Source organism: Callithrix jacchus, chromosome 8 (genome assembly GCF_049354715.1).
Source record: "Callithrix jacchus isolate 240 chromosome 8, calJac240_pri, whole genome shotgun sequence".
In the NCBI taxonomy this organism is placed as follows: domain Eukaryota; kingdom Metazoa; phylum Chordata; class Mammalia; order Primates; family Cebidae; genus Callithrix; species Callithrix jacchus.
Genome location: NC_133509.1, coordinates 139,810,423 through 139,833,065, shown reverse-complemented (window position 1 = coordinate 139,833,065; position 22,643 = coordinate 139,810,423). Strand labels below are relative to the sequence as shown.

General features: G+C 58.8%; 1 protein-coding gene across 1 annotated transcript in view; it reads left to right on the top strand.

Moving 5' to 3' along the window:
- The window catches only part of AHNAK2 (AHNAK nucleoprotein 2), a 43,896-nt gene extending 22,751 nt beyond the window's left edge, over nucleotides 1-21,145 (top strand). The window contains exons 6-7 of the mRNA XM_035261707.3: nucleotides 58-242; nucleotides 400-21,145. Of these exons, the coding sequence (XP_035117598.3) occupies nucleotides 58-242; nucleotides 400-20,316 (20,102 nt within the window). The 3' untranslated portion in view covers nucleotides 20,317-21,145. The remainder of the gene's footprint in view (nucleotides 1-57; nucleotides 243-399) is intronic.
- Nucleotides 21,146-22,643: the final 1,498 nt, after the last annotated feature.

The window sequence follows — 22,643 nt, the reverse complement described above, 5'->3', positions numbered from 1 at the left end:
AGAGAGCGGACCCCCTCTCATTCACACCCGGCCTGGGGCTGCTCTTTCTTGGTCTAGGAGATCAGCTGCTCAGTGCAACTGTGTTCTTCGACAATATAAAATATGAAGATGCTCTCAAGATCCTACAGTACTCAGAGCCGTACCGGGTTCAGTTCAAAATCAGACGGCAGCTCCCTGCCCCACAGGATGAAGAGTGGGCTTCCAGCGATGCCCAGCATGGCCCACAGGGCAAGGAGAAGGAGGTGAGGCCACCATGCCCATGAGGTAGGGCCCCAACTGTCTTTACTACCCTGCTGGCTGAGCCTGGGAGGGGGCAGCACTCCCACCCCACCTGTCCCTGGGCCAGGGCCTCAGGCTTCTCGGACTGTCACCAACAGATTCCCTCTCCTTGTGTTTCAGGACATGGATGTTGCTGATGGGTACAGAGAGACCCCCACAAAAATTCTGGAAACAGATGGGGACCAAGAGAGACTCATCTCCAAACCTAGGGTGGGGAGAGGCAGGCGGCCCCAGAGGGAGAGGCTCTCTTGGCCAAAATTTCAGTCCATAAAGAGCAAGCGGGGTCCAGGGCCCCAGAGGTCACACAGCTCCTCAGAGGCCTATGAGCGCAGGGACGCACATGATGTGTCCCCCACAAGCACAGACACAGAGGCCCAGCTCATGGTGGAGCGCCAAGAGCAGAAGGCAGGGCCAGGCAGCCAGAGGAGGCGAAAGTTTCTCAACCTGAGATTCAGGACAGGCTCTGGAGAGGGCCCTTCGGTGACAGAACAGTCAGGCAGGGGGTCCCAGAGTGGGGTGGGCCATGCTGGGATCCTGGAAGAGCTGGGACCCTGGGGTGATAGCTGCGAGGATGCTGGGGCTGTCACAGACAGCAGGAGAGAGGAGGGAGCAGAACAGGATCGAGAGGTGATGCCTGCTCAGAGCATGCAGTGGCCCACAGAGCTTGGTGACCCTACCATTTGCAAGGGAACCCCCGAGGAAGGGGCACCCAGGGCAGCCAGGCACCACAGAAAGACCCTGGAGGGGCAGGCACGGGAGGCAGCAGTGACCCAGAGGAAGCCCAGAACCCAGCAAACTCCTCAAATAAGTGAGGAGGGTGAAGGTGAGGGTCTGCAGAGCCTGGAGATTGGGATTGCCAGAATGTCCTTGAGAGACACAACTCAAGGAGGCACCCAGAGTGGCCCACCTGAAATTAGGGTGCGAATACACGATTTAAAGATGCCAAAATTTGCATTTTCCACAGAAAAAGAGCCAGAAAGAGAAAGACACCTTAGTGCGGCACAGAGAGGAAAGAGACAGGACTTGCCCTTAAAAGAGGATACTTGCCCAAAGGGTGAGGAGGGGCAAGGAGCAGGGTGGGTGCCAGGGAGGGAACCCCCCACACATATAGAAGCACAGCAGGGTGCAGGAGACACACAGGAAGGACTACAGAGGACAGAGATCACTCACGGACAGGAGAAAGATGAGGAAGACACAGAAGGAAAGATGAGAATGCCCAAGTTCAAGATGCCCTCTTTTGGATGGTCACCAGGCAAGGAAACAAAGACAGGGAGAGAAAAAGCCACACGGGACCTAGAGCAGGGAAGGGGAGGCGCAATAGCGACGGGTGCCAGAGGAGAATCGACAGGCACAGCGGCAGGCCCCAGAGAAAAAGACGACAGGGACTCACTGATGGACACAACAGAAATACAACTGAAACATGAGCAGCAACGATTAAAAACGGAAACAATTCTGAAAGACAAGGACTTGGCTGCCACCAAAGACAGCAAGTTCAAGATGCCCAAGTTCAAGATGCCATCGTTCGGGGTGTCAGCCCCAAGCAAGTCCATCGAGGCCTCGGTGGACGTGTCTGTGCCGAAGGTGGAGGCCGACATGAGCCTCCCCTCCATGCAGGGCGACCTCAAGACCACTGACCACAGCATTCAGGGCCCTTCAGCCGACCAGGAGGTCCAGGCTGGCAAGGTGGACTTGAAGCTCCAGGAGGGCCATGTGCCCGAGGGAGCTGGCCTCAAAGGGCACCTGCCCAAGATGCAGACACCCAGCTTTAAGATGCCCAAAGTGGACCTCAAGGGCCCTGAGCTGGGTGTCAAGGGCCCCAAGCTGGACCTGAAAAGCCCCAAAATGGAGATGACAGCACCCGATGTGGAGGTGTCTCTGCCCAGCGTGGAGGTCGATGTTCAGGCCCCGGGACTCAAGCTGGATGGCACGCAGCTGGAGGGGGACCTGTCCCTGGCCAACAAGGACATAGCCACCACCAAAGACAGCAAGTTCAAGATGCCCAAGTTCAAGATGCCATCATTCGGGGTGTCAGCCCCAGACAAGTCCATCAAGACCTCGGTGGAGGTGTCTGCACCGAAGGTGGAGGCTGAGGTGAGCCTCCCCTCCATGCAGGGGGACCTCAAGACCACTGACCTTAAAATTGGGCCCCCTTGCACCACCCTGGAGGTCCAGACTGGCCAGTTGGACCTGAAGGTCCTGGAGGGCCATATCCCCGAGGGAGCCAGCCTCAAAGGGGATGTGCCCAAGGTGCAGATGCCCAGCTTCAAGATGCCCAGAGTGGACTTCAAGGGCCCCGAGGTGGATGTCAAGGGCCCCAAGCTGGACCTAAAAGGGACTAAGGTGGAGGCGATGGACCCCACAGCCCCTGACGTGGAGGTGTCTCTGCCCATCGTGGAGGTGAATGTCCAGGCCCCGGGAGCCAAGCTGGACGGCGTGCAGCTGGAGGGGGACCTGTCCCTGGCCGACAAGGACATGGCCACGACCAAAGACAGCAAGTTCAAGATGCCCAAGTTCAAGATGCCATCATTTGGGGTGGCTGCCCCAGGCAAGTCCATCGAGGCATCGGTGGAAATGTCTGCGCCAAAGGTGGAGGCCAAGGTGAGTCTCCCCTCCATGCAGGGGGACCTGAAGACCACTGACCTAAGCATTCAGGCCCCTTCTGCTGACCTGGAGGCCCAGACTGGCCAGGTGGACTTGAAGCTAACAGAGGGCCACGTGCCTGAGGGAGCTGGCCAGAAAGGGCACCTGCCCAAGGTGCAGCTGCCCAGCTTCAAGATGCCCAAAGTGGACCTCAAGGGCCCCCAGGTGGATGTCAAGGGCCCCAAACTGGACCTGAAAGGCCCCAAGGTGGAGGCGACGGCCCCTGACGTAGAGATGTCTCTGTCCAGTGTGAAGGTGGACGTCCAGGCCCCGGGAACCAAGCTGGACGGCACGCAGCTGGAGGGGGACCTGTCCCTGGCTGACAAGGACATGGCCGTCACCAAAGACAGCAAGTTCAAGATGCCCAAGTTCAAGATGCCATCATTCGGGGTGTCAGCCCCAGTCAAGTCCATCGAGGCCTCAGTGGACGTGTCTGCGCCGAAGGTGGAGGCCGAGGTGAGCCTCCCCTCCATGCAGGGTGACCTCAAGACCACTGACCTCAACATTCAGTCCCCTACCGCTGACCTGGAGTCCCAGGCTGGTCAGGTGGACGTGAAGCTTCCGGAGGGCCACGTGCCTGAGGGAGCCGGCCTGAAAGGGCACCTGCCCAAGGTGCAGATGCCCAGCTTCAAGATGCCAAAAGTGGACCTAAAGGGCCCCAAGGTGGACGTCAAGGGCCCCAAACTGGACCTGAAAGGCCCCAAGGCAGAGGTTACAGCTCCCGACGTGGAGGTGTCTCTGCCCAGTGTGGAGGTGGATGTCCAGGCCCGGGAAGGCAAGCTGGACGGCGCGCAGCTGGAGGGGGACCTGTCCCTGGCTGACAAGGACATAGCCATCACCAAAGACAGCAAGTTCAAGATGCCCAAGTTCAAGATGCCGTCATTCGGGGTGTCAGCCCCAGGCAAGCCCATCGAGGCCTCAGTGGACGTGTCTGCGCCGAAGGTGGAGGCCGAGGTGAGCCTCCCCTCCATGCAGGGTGACCTCAAGACCACTGACCTCAACATTCAGTCCCCTACCGCTGATCTGGAGTTCCAGGCTGGCCAGGTGGACATGAAGCTCCCGGAGGGGCACGTGCCTGAGGGAGCCGGCCTGAAAGGGCACCTGCCCAAGGTGCAGATGCCCAGCTTCAAGATGCCCAAAGTGGACCTAAAGGGCCCCAAGGTGGATGTCAAGGGCCCCAAACTGGACCTGAAAGGCCCCAAGGCAGAGGTTACAGCTCCCGACGTGGAGGTGTCTCTGCCCAGTGTGGAGGTGGACGTCCAGGCCCGGGAAGGCAAGCTGGATGGTGTGCAGCTGGAGGGGGACCTGTCCCTGGCTGACAAGGACATGGCCGTCACCAAAGACAGCAAGTTCAAGATGCCCAAGTTCAAGATGCCATCATTCGGGGTGTCAGCCCCAGGCAAGTCCATCGAGGCCTCAGTGGACGTGTCTGCACCGAAGGTGGAGGCCGAGGTGAGCCTCCCCTCCATGCAGGGTGACCTCAAGACCACTGACCTCAACATTCAGTCCCCTACCACTGACCTGGAGTTCCAGGCTGGCCACGTGGACGTGAAACTTCTGGAGGGCCATGTGCCTGAGGGAGCCGGCCTGAAAGGGCACCTGCCCAAGGTGCAGATGCCCAGCTTCAAGATGCCAAAAGTGGACCTAAAGGGCCCCAAGGTGGACATCAAGGGCCCCAAACTGGACCTGAAAGGCCCCAAGGCAGAGGTGACGGCCCCTGACATGGAGGTGCCTCTTCCCAATGTGGAGGTGGACGTCCAGGCCCCGGGAATCAAGTTGGATGGCACGCAGCTGGAGGGGGACCTGTCCCTGGCTCACAAGGACATGGCCGTCACCAAAGACAGCAAGTTCAAGATGCCCAAGTTCAAGATGCCATCATTCGGGGTGTCAGCCCCAGTTAAGTCCATCGAGGCCTCATTGGACGTGTCTGTGCCGAAGGTGGAGGCCGAGGTGAGCCTCCCCTCCATGCCGGGGGACCCGAAGACCACTGACCTCAGCATTCACCCACCTTCCGCTGACCTGGAGGTCCAGGCTGGCCAGGTGCACGTGAAGCTCCCAGAGGGCCAGGTGCCCGAGGGAGGCAGCCCCAAAGGGCACTTGCCCAAGGTGCAGATGCCCAGCTTCAAGATGCCAGAAGTGGACCTAAAGGGCCCCAAGGTGGACGTCAAGGGCCCCAAGATGGACGTCAAGGGCCCCAAACTGGACCTGAAAGGCCCCAAGGCGGAGGTGACAGCCTCTGACATGGAGGTACTTCTGCCCAGTGTGGAGGTGGACGTCCAGGCCCCGGGAGCCAAGCTGGATGGCGTGCCGCTGGAGGGGGACCTGTCCCTGGCCGACAAGGACATAGCCACCACCAAAGACAGCAAGTTCAAGATGCCCAAGTTCAAGATGCCATCATTCGGGGTGTCAGCCCCAGGCAAGTCCATCGAGGCCTCAGTGGACGTGTCTGCGCCGAAGGTGGAGGCTGAGGTGAGCCTCCCCTCCATGCAGGGTGACCTCAAGACCACTGACCTCAACATTCAGTCCCCTACCGCTGAATTGGAGTTCCAGGCTGGCCAGGTGGACGTGAAGCTCCCAGAGGGGCACGTGCCTGAGGGAGCCGGCCTCAAAGGGCACCTGCCCATGGTGCAGATGCCCAGCTTCAAGATGCCCAAACTGGACCTAAAGGGCCCCAAGGTGGACATCAAGGGCCCCAAACTGGACCTGAAAGGCCCCAAGGCAGAGGTGACGGCCCCTGACATGGAGGTGCCTCTTCCCAATGTGGAGGTGGACGTCCAGGCCCCGGGAATCAAGTTGGATGGCACGCAGCTGGAGGGGGACCTGTCCCTGGCTCACAAGGACATGGCCGTCACCAAAGACAGCAAGTTCAAGATGCCCAAGTTCAAGATGCCATCATTCGGGGTGTCAGCCCCAGGCAAGTCCATCGAGGCCTCACTGGACGTGTCTGTGCCGAAGGTGGAGGCTGAGGTGCGCCTCCCCTACATGCCGGGGGACCTGAAGACCACTGACCTAAGCATTCAGCCTCCTTCTGCCAACCTGGATGTCCAGGCTGGCCAGGTGGACGTGAAGCTCCCAGAGGGCCACTTGCCCGAGGGAGTCGGCCTGAAAGGTCACCTGCCCAAGGTGCAGATGCCCAGCTTCAAGATGCCCAAACTGGACCTAAAGGGCCCCGAGGTGGACGTCAAGGGCCCCAAACTGGACCTGAAAGGCCCCAAGGCAGAGGTTACAGCTCCCGACGTGGAGGTGTCTCTGCCCAGTGTGGAGGTGGACGTCCAGGCCCGGGAAGGCAAGCTGGATGGTGTGCAGCTGGAGGGGGACCTGTCCCTGGTTGACAAGGACATGGCTGCCACCAAAGACAGCAAGTTCAAGATGCCCAAGTTCACGATGCCCAAAGTGGACGTCAAGGGCCCCCAAGTGGACATCAAGGGCCCCAAGATGGACCTGAAAGGCCCCAAGGCAGAAGTGACGGTCCCCACAGCCCCTGATGTAGAGGTGTCTCTGTCCAGCGTGGACGTGAATGTCCAGGCCCCAGGAGACAAGGTAGACAGCATGCGGCTGGAAGGGGACCTGTCCCTGGCTGACAAGGACGTGGCCACTGCCAAAGACAGCAAGTTCAAGATGCCCAAAGTGGACCTCAAGGGCCCCCAAGTGTATGTCAAGGGCCCCAAGGTGGACCTGAAAGCTCTCAAGGCAGAGGTGATGGCCCCTGATGTGGAGGTGTCTGTACCCAGCATGGATGTGGACATACAGGCCCCGGGAGCCAAGCTGGACGGCGTGCAGCTGGAGGGGGACCTGTCCCTGGCTGACAAGGACATGGCCGCCACCAAAGACAGCAAGTTCAAGATGCCCAAGTTCAAGATGCCATCATTTGGGGTGTCAGCCCCAGTCAAGTCCATCGAGGCCTCAGTGGACGTGTCTGCACTGAAGATGGAGGCCGAGGTGAGCCTCCCCTCCATGCCGGGGGACCCGAAGACCACTGACCTCAGCATTCAGCCTCCTTCCGCTGACCTGGAGGTCCAGGCTGGTCAGGTGGACGTGAAGCTCCCAGAGGGCCAGGTGCCTGAGGGAGCCAGCCTCAAAGGGCACCTGCCCAAGGTACAGATGCCCAGCGTCAAGATGCCAAAAGTGGACCTAAAGAGCCCTGAGGTGGACGTCAAGGGCCCCAAGATGGACGTCAAGGGCCCCAAACTGGACCTGAAAGGCCCCAAGGCGGAGGTGACAGCCTCTGACATGGAGGTGCTTCTGCCCAGTGTGGAGGTGGACGTCCAGGCCCTGGGAACCAAGCTGGATGGTGCGCAGCTAAAGGGGGAGCCGTCCATGGCTGATAAGGACATGGCCACCACCAAAGACAGCAAGTTCAAGATGCCCAAGTTCAAGATGCCATCATTCGGGGTGTCAGCCCCAGGCAAGTCCATCGAGGCCTCACTGGACGTGTCTGTCCCGAAGGTGGAGGCTGAGGTGAGCCTCCCCTCCATGCCGGGGGACCTCAAGACCACTGACCTAAGCATTCAGCCTCCTTCTGCCAACCTGGATGTCCAGGCTGGCCAGGTGGACGTGAAGCTACCAGAGGGCCACTTGCCTGAGGGAGTCGGCCTCAAAGGGCACCTGCCCAAGGTGCAGATGCCCAGCTTCAAGATGCCAAAAGTGGACCTAAAGGGCCCCAAGGTGGACGTCAAGGGCCCCAAACTGGACCTGAAAGGCCCCAAGGCAGAAGTGACGGTCCCCACAGCCCCTGATGTAGAGGTGTCTCTGTCCAGCGTGGACGTGAATGTCCAGGCCCCAGGAGACAAGGTAGACAGCATGCGGCTGGAAGGGGACCTGTCCCTGGCTGACAAGGACGTGGCCACTGCCAAAGACAGCAAGTTCAAGATGCCCAAAGTGGACCTCAAGGGCCCCCAAGTGTATGTCAAGGGCCCCAAGGTGGACCTGAAAGCTCTCAAGGCAGAGGTGATGGCCCCTGATGTGGAGGTGTCTGTACCCAGCATGGATGTGGACATACAGGCCCCGGGAGCCAAGCTGGACAGCGTGCAGCTGGAGGGGGACCTGTCCCTGGCTGACAAGGACATGGCCACCACCAAAGACAGCAAGTTCAAGATGCCCAAGTTCAAGATGCCATCATTCGGGGTGTCAGCCCCAGGCAAGTCCATCGAGGCCTCACTGGACCTGTCTGTGCCAAAGGTGGAGGCCGAGGTGAGCCTCCCCTCCATGCCGGGGGACCCGAAGACCACTGACCTCAGCATTCAGGCCCCTTCAGCCGACCTGGAGGTCCAGGCTGGCCAGTTGGACGTGAAGCTCCCAGAGGGCCACATGCCCCAGGGAGCCGGCCTCAAAGGGCACCTGCCCAAAGTGCAGATGCCCAGCTTCAAGATGCCAAAAGTGGACCTAAAGGGCCCCGAGGTGGATGTCAAGGGCCCCAAACTGGACCTGAAAGGTCCCAAGGCAGAGGTGACAGCTCCTGACCTGGAGGTGTCACTGCCCAGTGTGGAGGTGGCCGTCCAGGCCCGAGAAGGCAAGCTGGATGGCGCACAGCTGGAGGGGGACCTGTCCCTGGCTGACAAGGGCATGGCTGTCACCAAAGACAGCAAGTTCAAGATGCCCAAACTTAAGATGCCATCATTCGGAGTGTCGGTCCCAGGCAAGTCCTTTGAGGCCTCAGTGGATGTGTCTGCGCCGAAGGTGGAGGCCGAGGTGAGCCTCCCTTCCATACAGGGGGATATCAAGACCGCTGACATCAGCTTTCATCCCCATATCGGCGACCTGGAGGTCCAGGCTGGCCAGGTAGATGTGAAGGTCCCGGAGGGCCCCATGTCTGCAGGAGCTGGCTTCAAAGGGCACGTGCCCAAAGTGCAGATGCCCAGCTTCAAGTTGCCCAAAGTGGACCTCAAGGGCCCCCAGGTGGACCTGAAAAGCCCCAAGGCAGAAGTGACGGTCCCCACAGCCCCCGATGAAGAGGTGTCTCTGTCCAGCCTGGAAGTGAACGTCCAGGCCCCAGGAGACAAGGTAGACAGCATGCAGCTGGAAGGGGACCTGTCCCTGGTTGACAAGGACGTGGCCACTGCCAAAGACAGCAAGCTCGAGATGCCCAAGTTCAAGATGCCCAAAGTGGACCTCAAGGGCCCCAAGCTTGACCTGAAAGGCCCCAAGGCAGAGGTGATAGCCCCTGATGTGGAGGTGTCTGTGCCCAGCATGGAGGTGGATGTTCAGGCCCCGGGAGCAAAGCTGGATGGCGTGCAGCTGGAGGGGGACCTGTCCCTGGCTGACAAGGACATGGCCACCACCAAAGACAGCAAGTTCAAGATGCCCAAGTTCAAGATGCCATCGTTCGGGGTGGCTGCCCCAGGCAAGTCCATTGAGGCCTCACTGGACGTGTCTGCGCCAAAGATGGAAGCTGAGGTGCGCCTCCCCTCCATACCGGGGGACCTGAAGACCACTGACCTCAGCATGCAGCTTCCTTCTGCTGACCTGGAGGTCCAGGCTGGCCAGATGGACGTGAAGCTCCCAGAGGGCCATGTGCCCGAGGGATCTGGCCTCAAAGGGCACCTGCCCAAGGTACAGATGCCCAGCTTCAAGATGCCAAAAGTGGACCTAAAGGGCCCCAAGATGGACATCAAGGGCCCCAAACTGGACCTGAAAGGTCCCAAGGTGGAGGTGATGGCCGCTGACATGGAGGTGCCTCTGCCCAGCGTGGAGGTGATGGTCGCTGACATGGAGGTGCCTCTGCCCAGCATGGAGGTGAATGTTCAGGCCCCGGGAACCAAGCTGGATGGCGCGCAACTGGAGGGGGACCTGTCCCTGGCTGACAAGGACATGGCCGTCACCAAAGACAGCAAGTTCAAGATGCCCAAGTTCAAGATGCCATCATTCGGGGTGTCAGCCCCAGGCAAGTCCATCGAGGCCTCACTGGACGTGTCTGTGCCAAAGGTGGAGGCCGAGGTGAGCCTCCCCTCCATGCCAGGGGACCTGAAGACCACTGACCTCAGCATTCAGCCTCCTTCCGCTGACCTGGAGGTCCAGGCTGGTCAGGTGGATGTGAAGCTCCCAGAGGGCCATGTGCCCGAGGGAGCCGGCCTCAAAGGGCACCTGCCCAAGGCGCAGATGCCCAGCTTCAAGATGCCAAGAGTGGACCTAAAGGGCCCTGAGTTGGACATCAAGGGCCCCAAACTGGACCTGAAAGGCCCCAAGGCAGAGGTGACAGCTCCCAACGTGGAGGTGTCTCTGCCCAGTGTGAAGGTGGACGTCCAGGCCCGGGAAGGCAAGCTGGATGGCGCGCAGCTGGAGGGGGACCTGTCCCTGGCTGACAAGGGCATGGCTGCCACCAAAGACAGCAAGTTCAAGATGCCCAAGCTCAAGATGCCATCATTCGGAGTGTCGGTCCCAGGCAAGTCCTTTGAGGCCTCAGTGGATGTGTCTGCGCCGAAGGTGGAGGCCGAGGTGAGCCTCCCTTCTATACAGGGGGATATCAAGACTGCTGACATCAGCTTTCAGCCCCATATCGGTGACCTGGAGGTCCAGGCTGGCCAGGTGGACGTGAAGGTCCCAGAGGGTCACATGCCTGAGGGACCTGGCTTCAAAGGGCACGTGCCCAAAGTGCAGATGCCCAGCTTCAAGTTGCCCAAAGTGGACCTCAAGGGCCCCCAGGTGGATGTCAAAAGCCCCAAGCTGGACCTGAAAAGCCCCAAGGCAGAAGTGACGGTCCCCACAGCCCCAGATGTAGAGGTGTCTCTGCCCAGTGTTGAGGTGAACGTCCAGGCCCCAGGAGACAAGGTAGACAGCATGCGGCTGGAGGGGGACCTGTCCCTGGCTGACAAGGACATAACCACCATCAAAGACAGCAAGTTCAAGATGCCCAAGTTCAAGATGCCGTCGTTCGGGATGTCAGCCCCAGGCAAGTCCACTGAGGCCTCTGTGGATGTGTCTGTGCCGAAGATGGAGGCCGAGGTGAGCCTCCCCTCCATGCCGGGGGACCTGAAGACCACTGACCTCAGCATGCAGCCTCCTTCTGCTGACCTGGAGGTCCAGGCTGGTCAGGTGGACGTGAAGCTCCCAGAGGGCCACGTTCCCGAGGGAGTCGGCCTCAAAGGGAACCTGCCGAAGGTGCAGATGCCCAGCTTCAAGATGCCCAAAGTGGACCTAAAGGGCCCCAAGGTGGACGTCAAGGGCCCCAAGATGGACGTCAAGGGCCCCAAACTGGACCTGAAAGGCCCCAAGACGGAGGTGATGGCCCCTGACACGGAGGTGCTTCTGCCCAGTGTGGAGGTGGACGTCCAGGCCTTGGGAACCAAGCTGGATGGCACGCAGCTTGAGGGGGACCCATCCCTGGCTGACAAGGACATGGTTGTCACCAAAGACAGCAAGTTCAAGATGCCCAAGTTCAAGATGCCATCATTCGGGGTGTCAGCCCCAGGCAAGTCCATCGAGGCCTCACTGGACGTGTCTGTGCCGAAGGTGGAGGCTGAGGTGAGCCTCCCCTCCATGCCAGAGGACCTGAAGACCACTGACCTCAGAATGCAGCTTCCTTCCACTGACCTGGAGGTTCAGACTGGCCAGGTGGACATAAAGCTCCCAAAGGGCCACGTGCCCGAGGGAGTCGGCCTCAAAGGGCACCTGCCCAAGGTGCAGATGCCCAGCTTCAAGATGCCAAAAGTGGACCTAAAGGGCCCTGAGGTGGACATCAAGGGCCCCAAACTGGACCTGAAAGGCCCCAAGGCAGAGGTGACAGCTCCCGACGTGGAGGTGTCTCTGCCTAGTGTGGAGGTGGACGTCCAGGCCCGGGAAGGCAAGCTGTATGGCACGCAGCTGGAGGGGGACCTGTCCCTGGCTGACAAGGGCATGGCTGCCACGAAAGACAGCAAGTTCAAGATGCCCAAGCTCAAGATGCCATCATTCGGGGTGTCGGTCCCAGGCAAGTCCTTTGAGGCCTCAGTGGATGTGTCTGTGCCGAAGGTGGAGGCCGAGGTGAGCCTCCCTTCCATACAGGGGGATATCAAGACCACTGACATCAGCATTCAGCCCCGTATCGGAGAGCTGGAGGTCCAGGCTGGCCAGGTGGACGTGAAGGTCCCGGAGGGCCACATGCCCAAGGTGCAGATGCCCAGCTCCAAGATGCCCAAAGTGGACCTAAATGCCCCCCATGTGGACGTCAAGGGCCCCAAGCTGGACTTTAAAGGCCCCAGGGTGGGGGTGATGCCGTCCGATGTGGAGCTGTCTGTGCCAAGCATGAAGGTGGACGTTCATGCCCTAGGAGCCAAGCTGGATGGCACGCAGCTGGAGGGGGACCTGTCCCTGGCTGACAAGGACGTGGCTGCCACCAAAGAAAGCAAGTTCAAGATGCCCAAGTTCAAGATGCCATCATTTGGGGTGTCAGCCCCAGGCCAGTCCATCGAGGTGTCTGTGGACATGTCTGTGCCGAAGGTGGAGGCCGAGGTGAGCCTCCCCTCCATGCCGGGGGACCTGAAGACCACTGACCTCAGCATTCAGCCTCCTTCCACCAACCTGCAGGTCCAGGCTGGCCAGGTGGATGTGAAGCTTACAGAGGGCCACGTGCCTGAGGGAGCCGGCCTCAAAGGGCACCTGCCTAAGGTGCAGATGCCCAGCTTCAAGATGCCCAAAGTGGACCTAAAGGGCCCCAAGGTGGACATCAAGGGCCCCAAGATGGACATCAAGGGCCCCAAACTGGACCTGAAAGGCCCCAAGGCAGAGGTGACAGCCCCTGACATGGAGGTGCCTCTGCACAGTGTGGAGGTGGATGTCCAGGCCCCGGGAACCAAGCTGGATGGTGCACAGCTGGAGGGGGACCTGTCCCTGGCTGACAAGGGCATGGCCGCCACCAAAGACAGCAAGTTCGAGATGCCCAAGTTCAAGATGCCATCATTTGGAGTGTCAGCCCCAGGCAAGTCCATCGAGGCCTCACTGGACGTGTCTGCACCAAAGTTGGAGGCTGAGGTGAGCCTCCCTTCCATGCAGGGGGATATCAAGGCCACTGAACTCAGCATTCAGCCCCCTATCACCGACCTGGAGGTCCAGGCTGGCCAAGTGGATGTGAAGCTTCCAGAGGGCCACATGACTGAGGGAGCCAGCCTCAAAGGACACCTGCCCAAGGTGCAGATGCCCAGCTTCAAGATGCCCAAAGTAGACCTCAAGGGCCCCCAGCTAGACCTGAAAAGCCCCAAGGCGGAAGTGACGGTCCCCACTGCCCCTGATGTAGAGGTGTCTCTGCCCAGTGTGGAGGTGAATGTCCAGGCCCCAGGAGACAAGGTAGACAGCATGCAGCTGGAAGGGGACCTGTCCCTGGCTGACAAGGACGTGGCCACTGCCAAAGACAGCAAGTTCAAGATGCCCACATTCAAGATGCCCAAAGTGGACCTCAAGGGCCCCAAGCTGGACCTGAAAGCCCCCAAGGCAGAGGTGATAGCCCCTGGTGTGGAGGTGTCTGTGCCCAGCATGGAGGTGGATGTTCAGGCCCCGGGAGCCAAGCTGGACGGCGTGCAGCTGGAGGGGGACCTGTCCCTGGCTGACAAGGACATGGCCACCACCAAAGACAGCAAGTTCAAGATGCCCAAGTTCAAGATGCCATCGTTCGGGCTGACTGCCCCAGGCAAGTCCATCAAGGCACCGGTGGACATGTCTGCGCCGAAGGTGGAGGCCGAGGTGAGCCTCCCTTCCATGCAGGAGGACCTCAAGACCACTGACCTCAGCATTCAGCCCCTTTCTGCCGAACTGGAGGTCCAGGCTGGCCAGGTGGATGTGAAGTTCCCAGAGGGCCATGTGCCCGAGGGAGCCGGCCTCAAAGGACACCTGCCCAAGGTGCAGATGCCCAGCTTGAAGATCCACAAAGTGGAACTAAAGGGTCCCCAGGTGGACATCAAGGGCCCCAAGCTGGACCTGAAAGGCCCCAAGGCGGGCGTGATGCCGCCCAGCGTGGAGCTGTCTGTGCCCAGCATGGAGGTGGATGTTCAGGCCCTGGGAGCAAAGCTGGATGGTGCGAGGCTGGAGGGGGACCTGTCCCTGGCTGACAAGGACATGGCCCCCACCAAAGACAGCAAGTTCAAGATGCCCAAGTTCAAGATGCCATTGTTCGGGGTGTCAGCCCCAGGCAAGTCCATCGAGACCTCGGTAGACGTGTCTGTGCCGAAGGTGGAGGCTGAGGTGAGCCTCCCCTCCATGCCAGGGGACCTTAAGACCACTGACCTCAGCATTCAGCTTCCTTCTGCTGACCTGGAGGTCCAGGCTAGCCAGGTGGACATGAAGCTCCTGGAGGGCCATATATCTGAGGGAGACAGCCTCAAAGGGCACCTGCCCAAGGTGCAGATGCCCAGCTTCAAGATGCCCAAAGTGGACCTCAAGGGCCCCCAGGTGGACGTCAAGGGGCCCAAGTTGGACCTGAAAAGCCCCAAGGCGGAAGTGATGGTCCCCACTGCCCCGGATGTGGAGGCATCTCTGCCCAGGGTGGAGGTGAAGATCCAGGCCCCGGGAGACAAGGTAGATAGCGTGCAGCTGGAAGGGGACCTGTCCCTGGCTGACAAGGACATGGCTGCCGCCAAAGACAGCAAGTTCAAGATGCCCAAGTTCAAGATGCCATCATTTGGGGTGGCTGTCCCAGGCAAGTCCATCGATGCATCGCTGGACATGTCTGCGCCGAAGGTGGAGGCCAAGGTGAGCCTCCCCTCCATGCAGGAAGACCTCAAGACCACTGACCTCAGCATTCAGGCCCCTTCAGCCGACCTGGAGGTCCAGGCTGGCCAGGTGGACTTGAAGCTCACAGAGGGCCATGTGCCCGAGGGAACTGGCCTCAAAGGGCACCTGCCTAAGATGCAGCTGCCCAGCTTCAAGATGCCCAAAGTGGACCTCAAGGGCCCCCAGGTAGACGTCAAGGGGCCCAAACTGGACGTGAAAGGCCCCAAGGCGGAGGTAACGGCCCCCAACATAGAGATGTCTCTGCCCAGTGTGGATGTGGATGTCCAGGCCCCAGGACCCAAGCTGGATGGCGTGCAGCTGGAGGGGGACCTGTCCCTGGCTGACAAGGACATGGCCGTCACCAAAGACAGCAAGTTCAAGATGCCCAAGTTCAAGATGCCATCATTCGGGGTGTCAGCCCCAGGCAAGTCCATTGAGGCCTCGGTGGACGTGTCTGCGCCAAAGGTGGAGGCCGAGGTGAGCCTCCCCTCCATGCCGGGGGACCCGAAGACCACTGACCTCAGCATTCAGGCCCCTTCAGCCGACCTGGAGGTCCAGGCTGGCCAGGTGGACTTGAAGCTCACAGAGGGCCATGTGCCCGAGGGAACTGGCCTCAAAGGGCACCTGCCTAAGATGCAGCTGCCCAGCTTCAAGATGCCCAAAGTGGACCTCAAGGGCCCCCAGGTAGACGTCAAGGGGCCCAAACTGGACGTGAAAGGCCCCAAGGCGGAGGTAACGGCCCCCAACATAGAGGTGTCTCTGCCCAGTGTGGATGTGGATGTCCAGGCCCCAGGACCCAAGCTGGATGGCGTGCAGCTGGAGGGGGACCTGTCCCTGGCTGACAAGGACATGGCCGTCACCAAAGACAGCAAGTTCAAGATGCCCAAGTTCAAGATGCCATCATTCGGGGTGTCAGCCCCAGGCAAGTCCATTGAGGCCTCGGTGGACGTGTCTGCGCCAAAGGTGGAGGCCGAGGTGAGCCTCCCCTCCATGCAGGGCGACCTCAAGGCCACTGATCTCAGCATTCAGCTCCCTTCCACCGACCTGGAGGTCCAGGCTGGCCAGGTAGACATGACGCTCCTGGAGAGCCACGTGCCTGAGGGAGCCGGTCTCAAAGGTCACCTGCCCATGGTGCAGATGCCCAGCTTCAAGATGCCCAAAGTGGACCTCAAGGGTCCCCAGGTGGAGGTCAAGGGCCCTAAGCTCGACCTGAAAAGCCCCAAGGCAGAGGTGACAGCCACCAACGTGGAAGTGTCTCTGCCCAGCGTGGAGGTGGATGTCCAGGCCCCGGGAGCCAAGCTTGACGGCAGGCAGCTGGAGGGGGTCCTGTCCCTGGCTGACAAGGACGTGGCCGCCACCAAAGACAGCAAGTTCAAGATGCCCAAGTTCAAGATGCCATCATTTGGGGTGTCGGCCCCAGGCAAGTCCGTCGAGGCCTCAGTGGACGTGTCTGCGCCAAAGGTGGAGGCCGACATGAGCCTCCCCTCCATGCAGAGGGACCTGAAGACCACTGACCTCAGCATTCAATCCCCTTCCACCGACCTGGAGGTCCAGGCAGGCCAGGTGGATGTGAAGCTCCCAGAGGGCCACGTGCCTGAGGGAGCCGGCCTCAAAGGGCACCTGCCCAAGGTGCAGATGCCCAGCTTGAAGATACCCAAAGTGGACCTCACAGGCCCCCAGGTGGACCTCAAGGGCCCCAAGGTGGAGATGACAGCCCCTGACGTGGAAGTGTCTCTGCCCAGTGTGGAGGTGGACGTCCAGGCCCCAGGAGCCAAGCTTGATGGCGCACAACTGGAGGGTGACTTGTACGTGGCCGACAAGCATGTGGCTGCCACCAAAGACAGCAAATTCAGGATGCCCAAGTTCAAGATGCCATCGTTCAGGGTGTCAGCCCCTGGCAAGTCCATCGGCAAGTCCATCGAGGCCTCAGTGGACGTGTCTATGCCGAAGGTGGAGGCCAAGGTGGGCCTCCCCTCCATGCAGGGGGACCTCAAGACCACTGACCTCAGCATTCAGGCCCCTTCTGCTGACCTAGAGGTCCAGGCTGGCCATGTGGACGTGAAGCTCCCAGAGGGCCATGTGTCTGAGGGAGCCGGCCTCAAAGGGCACCTGCCCAAGGTGCAGATGCCCAGCTTCAAGATGCCCAAAGTGGACCTTGAGGGCCCCCAGGTGGACGTCAAGGGCCCCAAGCTGGACCTGAAAGGCCCCAAGGCGGAGGTGACGGTACCTGACGTGGAAGTGTCTCTGCCCAGCATGGAGGTGGATGTCAATGTCCTGGGAGCCAACTTGGGCGGTTTTCAGCTTGCGGGCAACCAGTCCTTGGACGAAAAGTACGTGTCGGTAAATGACAGGAAGTGTGAAGTCGTTTGTGAAGGTGGTCTTCAGGTTCCATCACCCGATGATAAGTTTGGACTTGGTGTTGGAACAGCTGGAGTAGATTCTAAGGTCACGAACCTGCAGTTTATAACGCCCAAAGTTGCATTTTCTTCTGCAAAAACTGCTGGTTTAGCTCCAGGTGCGGAGTCTGGTGTATGTCTCTCCACGATTCCTGTGGCATCATCTTCAGAGTCTTCACAGTCTGAATTACACCAGGCTTCGGCTGAGGTGGAGCCATCCATGCCAATGCCCAGGGTTGGTCTGTGTGGATTTTCATCATCTCCGCTTGATCTCACTGGTCCCCACTTTGAATCTTCTATCCTTTCTCCCCGTGAGGGTGTCATACTCACAAAACACCAGGTGACTGTTCCCAGAGCTTCCTTGGCCCCTGAGCTTGCTCTGCAAATTCCTTCTGGGTCTCAGGCTGAGATTCGTCTTCCCAAGACAGAGTGTTCCACGGACCTGCAGCACCCAGCGGGAGTTCAGACATCTCAAGCCGACAGTCACTCTGGTACACTGAGTTCCACGATCCCTGCTTCGCATGGTCAGGTGTCTTTTCCTAAATTCTATAAACCAAAATTTGTGTTTTCCGTCCCCCAAATGGCAGTTCCTGAGGGAGACCTACATCCAGCAGTGGGTGCCCCAGTCATGTCTCCTCTTAGCCCTGGAGAGGGGCTACAGTGCCCCTTGCCAAGCACTCAGCTGCCATCCCCAGGCACCTCTGTGTCCCAGGGCTTGGAAGAGCTTGTGGACTCCCTGAAGACCTCAGTGGTGGCTCCCGGAGGAGCCCCTGCTCCGGGAGCCACCACTGAAGATGCTGACCACGAAGGGAAAGGGAGTTCCTTCAAAATGCCCAGGTTTAAGCTTCCATCATTTAGGTGGTCGCCAAAGAAGGAAGCAGGGCCAAAGGTGGACCCAGAACGCAGCGTGGAGGACTCAAAACTCAGCCTGGGTTTAGACAAGGATGAAGTGGCCCCCCAGCCTGCCGTGCACACGAATCTGCCTCCAGAGAGGGATGGAGAGAAGGGAAGCAGCACAAAGCCTGGCTTTGCCATGCCAAAACTTGCACTTCCCAAAACGAAGGCTTCTAAGGGGGGTGTCAGCCTGCCACAGAGAGACCTGGATCCTTCTCATTCTAGTGCCACAGCAGGGGGTAGCTTTGAAGTCACCGAAAAGGCCAGCAGTGAAGGTGGTGGGGGAGGACTTGGTTCAACAGCAGGCGCCACAGGTGAGGCTGTGAACCTCCATTGGCCACAGGTCCGCATTCCTAGTTTGGGCTTTGCCAAACCTGATCTCAGATCCTCGAAGACCAAGGTGGAGGTGAGCCAGTCTGAAGCTGACCTGCCTCTTCCCAAGCATACTCTGTCTACTGAAGGTGACAGCAGGGGATGTGGGCCTGGGGATGGCCCAGCAAGCCAGCCTTGTGGGGAGGGGATAGCCCCCACCCCTGAGGACCCCCTCCAGCCATCCTGTGGAAAACCAGGTGCTGAAGCGCACACAGTGGAAAGCCCAGAGGACGAGGGCACGACTACGGACTTGCAGGAAATCTGGCTTAAAATGCCCAAGTTCCACATGCCCAGCCTCAGGCACTCTTTTAGGGACGGAGGTGGGGCTGGAAAGCTGGAAGTGGCTCAGACACAGGCATCGGCAGTAACAGGGGGTGAAGCAGCAGCTGGAGTCAAAGAGTTTCTTGTTTCTGGGTCAGACGTGGAGGCAAATATGTCCCTACAGCTCCCAGAAGCAGAGGCAGCAGTGACAGCTTCTGAGAACACATCACCCACAGACGTTCTAAAGTGTGACCTTGACAGCACGGGCTTGAAGCTGCACCTCTCCACTGCTGGGATGGCTGGGGATGAGCTTCCCACTTCTGAGGTCAGGATCCATTCAACCAAAGGGCCTCTCCCTTTTCAGATGCCCGGCATGAGGCTTCCAGAAACCCAGGTTCTTCTAGGAGAAATGGATGAGATTTCTCTTTCCAAGCCACGACGTGATCTTGCTGGCATGGAGGAAAAAACGGAGAAATGGGCTTCCCTGCCTGAAGGTCCGCTGAAACTGAGAGCCTCAAGCACGGATGTGCCAGCCCAGATTTCCGTGGTTGATGTGGATCAGCTGTGGGAAGATTCTGTAGTAACTGTCAAATTCCCCAAGTTAAAGGTACCAAGGTTCTCCTTCCCTGCCCCCAGCTCAGAGGATGATGTGTTCATCCCCGCTGTGAGAGAAGTACAGTGTCCAGAAGCCAATATTGACCTAGCCCTTTGTGAGGAAAGGCCAGGGCTCTGGGGAGCCAGCATCCTGAAGGCAGGTGCTGGGGTCCCCAGGGAGCAGCCTGTGGACCTTAACCTGCCTTTGGAAGCTTCCCCCATTTCAAAGGTCAGAGTGCATATTCAGGGTGCTCATGTTGAAAGTCAAGAGGTCACCATACACAGTACGGTGACACCAGAGTTTATAGATCTCTCAGCGCCCAGGGGTTTTTCCACTCAGATCGTGCGGGAATCAGAGATCCCCGCTTCAGAGATTCAAACACCTTCATATGGATTTTCCTTGCTAAAGGTGAAAATCCCAGAGGCCCCCACGCAGGCTAGAGTGTACACAACAGTGACTCAGGAGGGCTCGGAAGAGGCACCCACACAGGCTGCGCCCGGAGTAGACTCCATTTCTGGAGATCTCCAGCCTGACACTGGAGAACCATTTGAGATGATCTCTTCCAGGGTCAGCGTACTGGGACAGCAGACACTCACATCTGAAGTTCCTGCCGGCCACCAGCTTGCAGACAGCTGTTCAGATGAGGAGCCGGCAGAAATTCTTGAGTTTCCCCCTGATGACAGCCAAGAAGCAAGTGCGCTGCGGGCAGATGGGGGCAGGGCTCCGAAAGAGAAAACGGAAGGTAGGAAATCCGGTCTGCTGTGGTTTTGGCTTCCAAACATTGGGTTTTCCTCTTCTGTTGACGAGACAGGTGTGGATTCCAAAGATGACGTCCAGAGAACTGATCCTGTTCAAACCCAGCCTGAGGCGCGACCAGAGGCTGAACTGCCTAAAAAACAGGAAAAGGCAGGCTGGTTCCGATTTCCCAAATTAGGGCTCTCCTCATCTTCTACCAAGAAAAGCAAAAGCACTGAAGATGAGGCAGAGCTGGAAGAACAAAAGCTTCAAGAAGAAACAATCACCTTTTTTGATGCCCGAGAAAGTTTCTCCCCTGAAGAGAAGGAAGAGGGTGAACTAGGGGGACCCGTGGACACTGGGCTGGGCTCCAAAGTGATGGTGACATCCGTGGCAAGAACAGAGTTAATCCTGCTAGAGCAGGACAAAAAAGCTGATGATGGAGACGAAGGCAAAGGCTCAGGCCTGTGACCGAATGAAGGCTGAGAGGTGTGGCTCATCCACACCAGAGAGACGCAAAACACTGAGCTGGAAAGCAGAGGCTGCGCACACGTAGGGAGCACCCCGTAGGAGCACATCACGTCACCTGCCTTCACAGACTGAGAACAGAGCAGAAATGACACCATCACACAGCCCTCCTAAAATGGAACCAAAGCTTTAGAGCTCCCTCAAAGCTTTGGATACAAAGAAGGCACCCTGGCTTCTCACAAGACGCCAGAATTCACATGGTACTCCGAGGCACTGCTGGGGAAGTGTGCTGGTCGTTAGATACATTTGAAGAGACCTGTCCGTAGTACCCAACAGAACATGACCGTTTCTTTGAGGAAAGGGTTAGAATGTCTGTGGTGTACAGTAGTTTTTGGTATAATTTCTTTCCTGCTGCTGCTGCTGCTTCCTGGCAAACATGGTTTTCCTGTTTCAGGCAGAGTGCGGTCTATTCCAGGACAGTTTCCTGCTCACTTTTGTGCTCACTTCTTTGTTGAATGCCTCACTGATGGCAAGCTTCAGGACATTTTGTGTGACAGTGCACACATGCTGGGCAGAAGGGTGCCGGCCAGTGGCTGGCAGGTGAGCCAGCAGAAGCTGGGACACCTGTGAGTTGTCATCCTGATCTCCTGATCTATCCATGTCCGCTTGCCTGCCAGCGTCCGCAGTGCCTGCCAGCGTCCGCAGTGCCTGCCAGCGTGCACACCCCACATGTGGCCTCTGAACCCCCTAATGTACATGCTACAGCCAGAATGCAGATGCAGCTGGCTTGGCTGTTCCCTGGATGGGTAATAAAGAAAGTGCTGCACCCCTCGGTGAGGTCTGCTGGGCTCTTTTGTCTCAGGGTGGAAGTTCACCACTGCTTTCCTCCTATGCACTCCAGGTCTCCACTAAGTAGCTCTAGAGAATATCAAGGAGGGCCGGGTGCGGTGGCTCAAGCCTGTAATACCAGCCATTTGGGAGGCCAAGGTGGGTGGATCACGAGGTCAAGAGATCGAGACCATCCTGGTCAACATGGTGAAACCCCGTCTCTACTAAAAATATAAAAAATTAGCTGGGCATGGCGGCACGTGCCTGTAATCCCAGCTACTCAGGAGGCTGAGGCAGGAGAATTGCCTGAACCCAGGAGGCGGAGGCTGTGGTGAGCCGAGATGGCACCATTGCACTCCGGCCTGGGTAACAAGAGCGAAACTCCGTCTCAAAAAAAAAAGAGAATATCAAGGAGGAGCATTAGAGCGGCTGCCTACTTACGGTCCGTTTGTCCATGTCCTCCTCTGAGCTCCCTGCTTTAGGGGCTGTGAGGAAGACAAGGAAGGTAGGGCTGAGTTCACAGTGCTGCAGGGACACAGACGTAAAACCCTCAACCCTCCAGCTGGAGGCAGTGTGGGATGGGGATGGAGTGCAGAGTGGGGACAGCACAGAAAGGTGTCCTTGTCCATCTTTAGGGGCACATCCTCAGAAGCTTCTTCACCACAGAGGCTCTCTTGGGCAGCCCACAGGAACCAAATCCACGTGGGGTAGTAGAGTGAGGTTTAAGGGGCTTTCTACAGTCTTTCAGTGGTCAGATTTCTTCCCAGCTGCCCTCAGATACCCTTGCTGGGTTCATGGGTATGCAGTGTCCAAGGGGGCAGCTAGAACTTGGCCCCAGCACCCTCCTGGCCTAGGTGGGCTCTGGCGTCTAGTGCTCATGGTCTCCTAGGGAGGTGGCTGCTCTCATGGCTGTGGGTATGGGAGCAAGAGCTGGGCTGTGATTCAATCTGGAGGACCATGTGCCCGGAGGGTGAGTGCTACTCCAAGGCTACCACTCCTTGTGCTGCCCTGAGAGGTTCCAGAGGGGTGGCAGCTATGGGGTGCAGGAACCTGGGCAGGGGGAGAGATGCTGGGTTCTTCCCCCATGCCACCAGGGTCATATGTTCTCTGTACTGAGTTAGAGAGGCCTGTGGAGGTCATCCAAGTTAGGGGATATAGAAGCCTCTAGAAAGTGAACTGACACAGGTCCCTGGGGGCTCATGAGCAGGAAAACAAGGGAAATTTGGTGGGCACTCATCCCTCAGTTAAGCAAGGCTGTCACCCTCTCCCTGCCCAGCTTCCTGCCTCTCTCGGCTACACTTGTGTGTGACAAACTAGGTGAGAGCAGCCCAGGGAGTACTGCAGAAGGAGAAGTCTGCCTGGCTCCATGGAGCTTTTGTCCCTCTCTGATCCCACAGTCAAGGCCTGGGATAGTGGGGACCTTGGTGTTAGAGGGCAGAGAGACAACTGTCCCAGCATGTGGGGAGTGGCTGAGCAGCAGGGGCCCCGACCGGTTCTCCCGT